Here is an 11,531-nt window from a genome sequence, read left to right as displayed (position 1 = left end):
AATATATTTAGGTGGTGCACCAAATTTGATTTCCCCCCATGATACCATCTTAAAGTTATTAGAGTAAAAGCCATCCTGAAAAATCATGTAACAACAACAAACACAATTCAAACACACATTTTAATAAATAACTCTAACAAGTTGTACACAACAAACATAATCACTAACAAACAACAACAGCAAAAACACTAACAAACAAAAGTAGAAAAAAGCACTAACATTTAGCTTTAACAGTACTAACAGAACAAAAACACTAACAATATAAGTTGATAGTGTACAAATTGAAGTCTACAAATGTATTAGAGACAAATAATAAGATTCGATCTAAGTGGATAACATCTAACCCTAACTTAAAACGCCATCACAAAACCCTAATCAATAACAGTTGCACTAAGTCAATAACACAATACCCTACACTAAGTTGATTACCCAACATACTCAAAAATATCCTAACAATGTCAACTGTAGGAGGTCGATTCTAACACTTCCACACTATAATAATCCATAAAATCAGAATAATAGAAAAAAAAGTGAAGATTTTAGAACCCTAACCTTATAGACCTTCAATCTCCAAGAATCTTCACATATACACATCAACAACGATCACAATTATCAACAACGAGATTGGCAACAACAACACTATCGTCAACAGCAACACTGTGTATTTCGTTTGGTTTTAGGGAAAAGTTGAGAAAAAAAATGAAAATAAGTTCACGAATTTTCTTCAAAAAAAAGGGTCGGGTCGGGTCGGGTTACCTAGAGAGTGAGCAACACTGGCATTACATAGACGATGGAATGGATAAAAATGGCCAATTTACAATGATATATAGTATTTTTGGTGGGGTGATAGGACACTTTAAAAGTTTAGGTGTCTTTATACAAATATGGGACAACTTCGATGGTGTCTTTATGTCTTTTCTCTTCTTTTTTATTTTAATATGAGAATTTATTAGACATAACAAAAGTTATTACAAAAACACTGATGAATATTTTTTTTACTTTGCAAAATGAGAGTTGTGCCTCTTTTTGCGTAAGTTCATTTCATTGAATTTTTTTTATATAGGGTGGTGTGTTTTGTAGGAAGGAAAAATGTGGAAAATATTTATCTGGAATATAAGTATATTGATGATTTATTTTCTCGTATTTGGTTGGTGAGAAGAAACTAATCTTGTTTAATTTATAAATGAAAAATCTTTTATTTTTTTAGAGTAGAAAATAATTATTGAAATTAAAAAATGAAAGTTAAAAAAATGATTCTTTTTTTTGGGGGGGGGGGGGGGGGGGGGAGGGGGGCTGGTGAGGTGGGGGTTAAAAAGATAAAAATTTAAAGTCGAAAAATATTTTTTAAAAATAAATTACGTTTTTTTGGTGAGGTTGGGGGGCTGGTAGGCGTGGTAGGAGTGAAAAAAAATAAAATTTGATGTTGAAATTATTTTTTTTAAATGAAAATTTTTTTTGGGAGGTGGGATTGGTGTTAGGGGGCGGGGGTCAAGGTAGGAGTGGGAAAATAAAAAATTGATATCGAAAATATATTTTAAAAAATAAACTTAAATTATTTTTTCACGCGGGGGGGGGGGGGGGGGGGGGGAGGGGGGGCGGGGGGGAGTTAGGGAAGGAGGAATATGGGTGAAATAATAAAAATTTGAAGTTGAAAAATATTTTTTAAAAACAATTTTTTTTAAGTTGGGGGGGGGGGGGGGGGGGGTTGTGGGGGTAGAAGGTGGGGGAGGTTAGGGGTCAAAAAATAAAAAAAATGAAATTGAAATTGAAAATAATTTTAAAAACAAACTGAAAATTTATTTTGGGAGGTGAGGTGGGTTGGGTGGGGAGTGCGCGGGTAGGGGTGAAAAAAAATTAAATTTGAAATCAAATATTTTTTTAAAACAAACTTAATTTTTTAGAGATTGATATTTTTAAAAAAATAATGTAATTCGAAGTTGGATGACAGTTTTGGAAAATCTTTTTCTTAACTTCTGAAGGGAAGTCATTTTTCTTAATTTTTTTTAAAAGTTGAATTGATTTGAAAAATATTTTCTAACACTTTTATCTCAACCAAATATGAAAAAGTTAGAAAATGTTTTCCTTTCGTACTAAGCACACCCATAATCATCACCATTTTCTTGCTTCTCCGCTTCAACTACTAGTAATTCTTTTTTTTATAAAAACATTGTCTAATTTATTTGACATTTTTTTTAGTAAACAAAAAATATATTTTTTATTTGATAAATACTTTATGATGCTATGAAATTTTTACTCGTGTTGAGTCCCAACTATTTGATAAAAATGATAAAAATCTACTGTTTTATTTAAAAATGCATTTATATTTAAAAAATATTAAAACATTACAAAATATACTCAAATTTCTTAGATTTTATGACGAGTCAAATTATATCTACAAATTAAAATAGAGAAAGTAAATAATTTACTAATCTTTCTTTAAATTGCATATCCATTTCACATGTATAAAGCACAAATCACTTAAATATCTAATAATCTTTTCAAATGCTAGGAGATCCATATATAGGATATGAAATTTTATTTTATTAATTTATATTGAGATCACCTTTTTCCCCAAGTAAGCCATTCAAGTCTTTTCCGAGGAACGCAGTCCAAAATGAGATAAGTTAGTTACGACAATAAATATTGATATTAATATTGAGTGTTAGAATATTTATCGGTATTAATTAAGTGTCATTCGAATCAATGTCGCTAAAATATTTAAAGACATGCATAAAAAATAATAATTGCTGCTAAAAATACATATTAAGCAGCAATGATCATGTTTTATATAGTGAACATTGATGCTTATGCATTTTGATATTAGATTTAAATATTAAAATGCATATATTTATGTGTATAAACTGACACACATGTGCCCATTTTTTAGGTAACTCGGTGTTAAATATTGACTAATGTCATGAATTTATCACTAATGAACCAACCCTATGGAGTTGTTTGGTTTGAATTCAAGTTATGACGAAATTAGTTATAAAGGAATAATCTATAATGTGATAAGTTATATTGAAAATATTTTTTATTGTGTGTTTGGTTTGTTGTATTTAAAATATATGTTTCGCATAAATTATACGAATAAACTATTTGTTTACAAAAATATTCTTAATGAATGTGAAAAGTTATATATAAAATATTAATTGTGATAATCCTCAAATTAAAATTCAATTATTTATAATATTAAGGCAGAGATATTTTCTCCTCTTCCCTCCAATTTATCTCAATTTGATTGTTGCACCCTAATTAACATTTTAGGGATTCTGGATAGCGATTGTTGGATAAGAAACAATGGTGGCATCTACTTTGAAATATCGACACATTTTCAACTCCATCGTCAATGGAATCAATGTGTATATTGAGCTCTGATGTGCGTGTGCTTCCAATAATTTCGTGTTCGAAGAAAGTAAGTATACCTACCCCAAGGTCATTTAACACACCTCTCTAATTACCCGTCTATAGTTGTCCTCTTCTTGGTATCAATTCTTTTGAAAAGTTGGTACAAATTGATTAAATTATTTGCTTATCCAGGTTGTCATTAGAAAATTTTGGGTCCTCTTCTTGGCGAAATCCTGAATATCTTGAACAAATGCTTGAAACTTTGAACTTTTTCTCCTCTTGAGTCTTCTCTCTAAAACTCTAAGCTCTTTTGAGAGTGAATGAAACTTATTCCAACCGGTTTAGATCCTTAATTGGGTTTTATTTGCATTTAGAATAAGTGGGTGTAAGAAAAAGACTTAAATACCCCTCCTATTTTTGAGCAACTTTCTTTAATTAGACAACCTGACTTAAAAAAGGCTTATCTCCCTCATACGAGTTCAAATATTAGTAAATTTTGTGGCATTGGAAAGAGGAGTTAAAAAATATTTCATTGGATATCTTATGGGTCTCCTAAATCATCATGTGCTAAAAGTTATGGTTGTTTGAAGTTGACTCAAAACTTAGAAGAACCTAGGAAAATGACTTTAAGGAATTCTCGTTAGTTCTTTTTGAAACTCAAGGTGCTACATATAGTGACTTTAACACTTAAAAAAATTTAAATTCCTTGGTAAAAATCTTATTCTCAACAAAGAATGGTTTGAGTCTTAGCTCAAAATTTTCTGGGGTGTTACATTAATCTCTGTTTGTAGTCAATTGGGATTAGTTTTCTCTTGAGGACCAACAATGGTTCTCGGGTATTGGCCACGTCCAAGGTGTAGGATTGGGGCATGGCAAAATTTCCCCGACCTAATAGCGACAATCCTAATTGTGGGTGTTTTTGAAACCATATAGTTGAATATACATCCAAGTAGCCCTATCATTAAGTCATATTAGCAACAAGCATGTATAAGAGTAAATTTTAACATAATCAAAGAAAGACAATTAACCATGAACCCTTATCAAGTCAACAAGTGCAATGACCAAGCAAAGCTCCATAACTTTACTTAATCAAGTAAACCAACAAGAGTCATGACTAACATCCTACTTCACATATCATAACATTTAAGAGTACATATCATTTTGCTTTAACAATATAGACCAACATATATTGATGGGTGACATCAATCAATATATAGTATCTACAATGTGCAAGTTCATTATATACATATAATATAGCATTATAAGCATTTTCATATATAAAAACACCCTCCTAAGACTCCCTTCAAGGCTAACTAGTGCAATGTTTAGGTAGAGTCCCATACCCCTACCTAGACTAAGATAAACCCCTTAAGTCATCTTAGTTAGAGTTCAATCCTTTAGTTCATTTTACCTTTTGGAAATATCTTTCCCTAACTGACATAGACCACATGAGCTAATGTGGAATCCGGTGTCATGGAACCTTACACCAAAAGAAGGCGGACTACTTTCAAAGGTAGTACCAAAACATGTACACATCAACTATGTGGATACACTAGCTAGTATTCCTATAGGGTCAACATAGTTCAATAACTAGGAGATATAGTTGGGACCCTCTTTATGCTAAGTGAATTCTAGTCTCCAATCTCAAAGTATATTAGTGATCCTACCCTCCCTATGTGAGAAAGACCACCCCTCACTCTAGTTCACTCGGTGCTAAGCTAGAGTCCCTCTTTGAAATGCTTTTAATGTCTTTATCAATCATTATATCTTATTGTAGGTCATAGGGTCTAATACTTGTATAGCATCATAATCATCATAGATCAACAAGAACAACATCAGTATTATCCTTCCATTACAATTCATATAGGTAAGGTTTAGCACAGTAACATTCTCATATCATAATATGGCACATTGGTAAATCATTCACCATCCTTATAACATTCACATCTTATGCTAACATCTCATAATTCATAGTCATGACATTTCAATCAAAAATCATACTTCCCTATCAATCATAATACATGGCATACTCCAATACAATATCATGACTTAATCACAATTAACCACAATCTGATGTAAAAGATAAGGATCATAAGACTTACCAAGTCTCCTCCATAGTTCATCATCAAGGTCTACCACAAACTCTCAATTCAACCCAATTTGGGTATACATCATCATAAGTCAATAAAAAACATGTTCACAAGGCCAGAATAATCATTGTATCACAATTCAATACTAGATCATAGCTTAAGACAAGATACTTAGGCCAATCCTCAACATACTTTATAACCTAGATCATTGTCACGAACCAGATTTTGGAATCCAAATCGCTACCGGCATGGTTGACCTCTCAGAGGTCGCATAAAAGCCTCTTCTTTCATTCATCATATTCATACGGTTAATTTTAGCAGAAAATTTAGTACTTTTTGTTTATAGTTTAAGTATACATAGACTTCATATAAACACGTATTTGTAAGGAGGTTCATTGCTCATATATCTACCATCTACTTATAGAAACATACAACTTGAAAGAAATATGATACCATGTCATAAGTAATACTTGCCAAAATGGCACTATTACAAGCGTCTAAATAAAATAGGAAAGAAACAATTGTGGAACATACTATACTAATTCAAACCTAGTATTAAGCAAGAAATTTAAAGGAGGCATCCTCAAATGCATGAGAACCTACCAAGTCCGAATGAAATCTCTGAGTTTGAACATCTGCAATGATACCTTCAACTTCCACCTGAGCCTGTACTTAAAATAGTAATATTAAATGAAATTAGTACACACCTTTACTAAGTATGGGTATATGCAGCAACACATAATGGTAATGCATGAACAAGAATGGCTCTTCCGAATCATCATGCTTCCTTAGGAGGTTAAGTCTCTTCACTTGCCTAATTCATAATAGAAAGGTCATACTGTAATATGTCACAAATCATACACAAATAGGTTCACATAACATAAATTTCATGTTTCATATATTATACATCTCATATCCACGAGACCTTGGAATCATGGACGTAGCATTAAGACATCTCAAATGAGGGCCCAACATATGGGACCTCAACTCGAGGACCTCCATTAGCAAACAAAGAGTCTGCTTCATTCGTTCATTCATAATCCACATTGTTCATTTCATTCATTCAAAGGATGATGTAAACACCAGTTATACCTAGGATAAAGTTTAAGACTCTCATCGGGATCATGAAGTGCAATGACCAAGAGTGACCTAATGTCATTACTTGAATCCGGTTTCACCTCTTGATTGTCTTTCACAAACATTTTATTATCTGTAGTACCTTGAGGAACTTCAACCTGAACCAACATAGATCATGTGAGCATCTGTAAATCCGGTGTCGCCCCCACACTGAGAAAAGGTGGAGTCACTGGCAAAATTGAAACCAAAAACATGCTAGCTTTAGGGGTTCGAGACCCATACCTACCTTGGTGGAAAGTATCATCTCATGAGATTTATGTGAACCTCCGCGCTTACCCTAGAAGGCATCACCACTCATAGCTAGACTATCGGTACTTAGTGTAAATTTCCTATTTACATTCAACTCATACATCATCGATGCTTGCTTTTTAGCATGAGGTAGTCATAGCTCATTAAATGATTTCTCATCTCTTCTTTACGCATTAAGTGTGAATTGTCCTTACACTTACATATAGAATGCTATTGAGACTTGTCTCTTAATATTCAACACTCTCTTAGGTGAGTACTTTTAGTGACCATTACTTAGGATTGTTTGATACTTGTATCACCATTCATTTTAGCCTCTTATCATGTTGTCACCATTTTCATTAGCATCATAGTTTAACATAATTACCCACCTCATTACGTGAATGTTCATTTCTTCGTCTTTCCCTTAACTTACATCATATATCATGCTCATGGCCTTTAGTGTACTTTACACTCATGGTAGTACCCCTTTCGGGTTACTCATATCTAGTTAAGTGTTTCATGATCCTCTAAGTATATATTGTGCAAGACTTATGCATCTTGTACATTTGGCCAAGGGGACCCAAGTTCAATCCCTAGTGGCTGAATTTTATTTCATTATATGTAAGATTTATGAGCCTCATAATTTCGGTAAAAAGAACTCGTGTTCGAATCCCTTAGGCAACATTTTATTTTTAATTATTTAGAGTGTTAGGTATCTTCATATATTCTGCCAAGAAAATACGGAATCGAACCCCAATGGCCTCAATTTTATTATTTTATTCTGGTGTGAGATTTACGTGTCTCACACCCTTGGTCGAATAGCCGGGTTCGAATCCCCCTTCTTACATTATTTTTTTCTTTTGATTTAAGGCTTCTTCTCTTAGTGTTAGGACCTTAAGGTATCGAGTTCCACCCTCATAGGAAGCATCTATTTCTCTTCATTTTTACTAGAGATTAGCCGAAACTATACTCAATTAACATATGGCTTTAATTCAGTTTCTTGCATTTTGTCTATGCGTAAGCTTAGCGTTTTACATTTAGTTTTAACCAATTCGTTAAGGACTTTAATTTCATTTTCTTGTTCATGAACATCACGATTTCTTTTTGCATGTTAAACACACAACATTACATAAACACATAATTCACAATTTCTTCAAGTAAAGAGTCACAAAACATTACGAAAAAATAATATGCTTTGTGCACATATGACATTCAACATCCGGACGTACATATCAAATCATAAACATCCCGAGAACACACATTGCACACAATCACAATCATTCATAAAATCATCTACCAGAAGTCATACCAACACATGCATCAATCGTAAATAAGATCTATTGACAGGGGCATCCATAGAGGAAAACCTTAGTTATTATATTGAAATTTAACTGAGCCTTAGGGGACTCTAAGGATAGGGACCAACAGAGAAGAAAACCCATACCTTTTTTAGCCTTGACAACCAGCCACAACCACACGTCCTAACCCTCACATAAACTTTTCTTCCGAGCTTTGATTATTGTTCCCAAGTGAGGTTCTTAACGTTATTTCTTAAAACAATTAGGCGTACGAATTTTCTTTTTTGATTCTTGATGGATGAAGCTGAGAATTCCTTAGAATAGTAAGTTACTTTTTTTTTTATGTTTTTTAATTGTAAGGTAAAGCTGAAAAATGTTTTAAGGAGTATATAAAGAATTAAGAGTGTACATGATATACACTTTTAGTGGGAGTCCTGCGCCTCATGCTTGAGGAGTTTGTTGTTGAATTATTCAACATAACTTAGATGAAAAGATTAGATTATAATCTTCATATTAGGTTACTATAATGTCCCTCCTGATTTTTGTCTAATTTAAATCAGTTAAATCGCCCCATTTTGTTCCTCCAACTGGGCTTGAACCCGAGTGTGGAGATCTTATCAAACTCGGGTTTGACCACTGAGCTTTGACCCATTTTGACTAATTAAAAACATTATTAAATTAATCAAATATCAGCCTAGGTTAATTACCATACTATCCCTAAACTCAAAATTACCTTTTTACCCCTAGAACCCTTAAGACCTAGGACTAACCCTCTAAGTCCGGTTAAGACTCACCCGGGTGAATCCTAGTATTGGGGACCTATCATGGCTGGAACAACCCCTTCCTAGCTCAAATAACTCACCAAGTAGGTTGGCTTGGCTGGTGCACAGGTCTTGGGGTCCGGTTCCACACGCATAAAGTTGTGTGAACTTGTCTAACCTATGCATTCTAGGTGCATATAGGTCTTACTTAGCATAGTCGTTTTTGGATTGTTACATTATCCCCCCCCCCTAGGAATATTCATCCCGGAATGACACTACTCACCATTTAACAAAGAGGGTGATTTTCGAAAGCTACTCCATGATACTTAAACATTTCTCCTTTTTGAACATTGGATTCACACTTATACGGATGATTTATACCATTTAAGCTAATCTAAAGCTTCATATTTGATATTGAGAAATTTCATTGTCAATCACACTTATATTAATGCACACGACAAATCATGCAACACAGAAAACATGCCTATGCTACACAAAAAAAGCAACATAACTTCGTTTTAACTGATATAGTGCCATTATAACATATACGATTAGTGACCTATCACACCAAGTTGACTACAACACTTAGAACATAGAGTTTCTTAAACGTAAATCAGACTTTAGGAATAGAATATCTAGCCTTAGGAACTGCACAAATGAGGATAGCAGGATCTCATATCATCCTCGGCCTTCCACATTGCTCCCTCAACAAGGTGGTTCCGGCATAGGACTTTCACAATGGCAACGTCCTTGTTCCTCGGTCGCGTCACTTAACGATCTAGAATTGTGATTGGAACCTCTTCATAGGAAAGGTTCTCATCAAATCCTAACCCCTCCACAGGAAGAACGGATGTTGGAGCGCCTAGACACTTCTTGAGCATTGGAACGTGAAACACTGGATGAACAGAAGCCAATTCTTGAGGTAACTTCAATTCGTAGGCCACATTTCCTACTCGCTGCAAGACCTCATAAGGAACTATATACCTCAGACTCAACTTACCTTTCTTACCAAACCTCATCACCCCTTTCATAGGTGATATCTTCAAGTAGACTTGATCACTACCTCAAACTCTAGAGATCTCTTTCTTTTGTCTGTACAGAATTTTTGACGACTGTAAGCAGTAGCCAATATATCTCTGATCATTCTTACCTTCTCCATAGCCTCATGTGCGATTTCAGGGCCAAGGATGGTAATTCTCCTACTTCAAACCACCCTACAGGAGACCTATATCTTTGTCCATATAGTGCTTCAAAAGGCGCCATCACAATACTAGAATAGTAGCTATTATTGAAGAGAACTCTTTCAGCAGCAAGTGATCATCCCAACTCCCCTTGAAGTCAATAACACAATCTCTTTACATGTATTCAAGGGTCTGGATGGTACGCTCTTCTTGTCCATCCGTCTGCGGATGAAAATCAGTACTAAGCTTTACCTGTGAATCCAAGCGCTTTTGAAAAGATCTCCAAAAACTAGAAGTAAACTGGGATCCCCTATCCGAGATGATAGACCGAGGAATCCCATGCCATCTTATTATATCATCAATATAAAGCTTGGCATAATCTTCAGCTTTGTAAATAGACTTAACAGGTACAAAATGAGCAGACTTGGACATTCTGTCAACAATAACCCATATTGAATCATGTGGTTTCCTAGTCTTTGGAAAACCAACCACAAAATCCATATTGATAGCCTCCCAATTCCATGTTGGAATCTGAACCGTCTGAGTGAGACCCCCAGACTTAAGGTGTTCTGCCTGAACCTATTGGCAATTCGGACACTCCTCCACGAATTTAGACATATCTCTCTTCATTCCTTCCCACCAATAGTCCTCTTTAAAGTCATGGTACATCTTTTTGGCACCTAGATGAATGGAGTGCCTTGAACCATGAGCTTTTGCCAATATATTAGTCCTCAAATTATCAATAGTAGGCATATATAACCTGTTTTGGTACCTGAGTAGACCATCCCCTTCTAGGGAAAACAATTCATTCAACTTACTCAATATTGAGTCTTTCAACTCCATGAGTACTGGGTTGAGATGCTGATTGGCTTTAACATCAACAACAAACGAGGATTCAGATCTTGAGTGAACGGAAACACCCTCACTTGCTGCATCTTCCATCCGTACACCCAATCTAGCCAATTGGTTTAGCTCTTTAACCAACTCATTCTTATCTTCATCGATATTAGACATGCTCCCATTGCTCAATCAACTTAATGCATCAGCCACCACATTGGCCTTACCCGAGAGATAATAAACACTCATATCTTAATCTTTGCGCAGCTCTAGACATCTCCTCTGACGAAGGTTCAACTCCCTCTACGTAAAAGCATACTAAAGACTTTTATTGTCAGTATATACATCAACATGTACACCATATAAATAATGTCTCCAGAGTTTTAATGTAAACACCACAACACCTAACTCAAGATCATGAGTAGGATAGTTCTTCTGGTGGATCTTCAACTGTCTCGATGTATATGCAATCACCTTGCCATCTTGCATAAGAACACTTCCCAAACCTACCCAGGAAGCATCACAGTACACCACATATCCTGCACCACTCCTCGACGATATTAGAACTAGGCTGAAGTGAGTCGGTCTTTGAGATCTTGGAAGCTCTTCTCACATTTCTCAGACCACTCAAACTTTACCTTCTTCTTCGTC

General features: G+C 34.7%; 1 protein-coding gene across 1 annotated transcript; it reads right to left on the bottom strand.

The window, feature by feature from the left end:
• Positions 1 to 10,622: 10,622 nt before the first annotated feature.
• LOC138341960 (uncharacterized) lies at positions 10,623 to 11,057 on the bottom strand. Its single transcript, XM_069294142.1, has one exon. The coding sequence runs from the start codon at positions 11,055 to 11,057 to the stop codon at positions 10,623 to 10,625; it is 435 nt and encodes a 144-aa protein (XP_069150243.1).
• Between the last annotated feature and the right edge of the window lie 474 nt (positions 11,058 to 11,531).

This window comes from Solanum lycopersicum, chromosome 2 (genome assembly GCF_036512215.1).
Source record: "Solanum lycopersicum chromosome 2, SLM_r2.1".
In the NCBI taxonomy this organism is placed as follows: domain Eukaryota; kingdom Viridiplantae; phylum Streptophyta; class Magnoliopsida; order Solanales; family Solanaceae; genus Solanum; species Solanum lycopersicum.
Note: the sequence above shows the minus strand (reverse complement) of the source record. Positions and strands in the feature narration are given on the sequence as shown.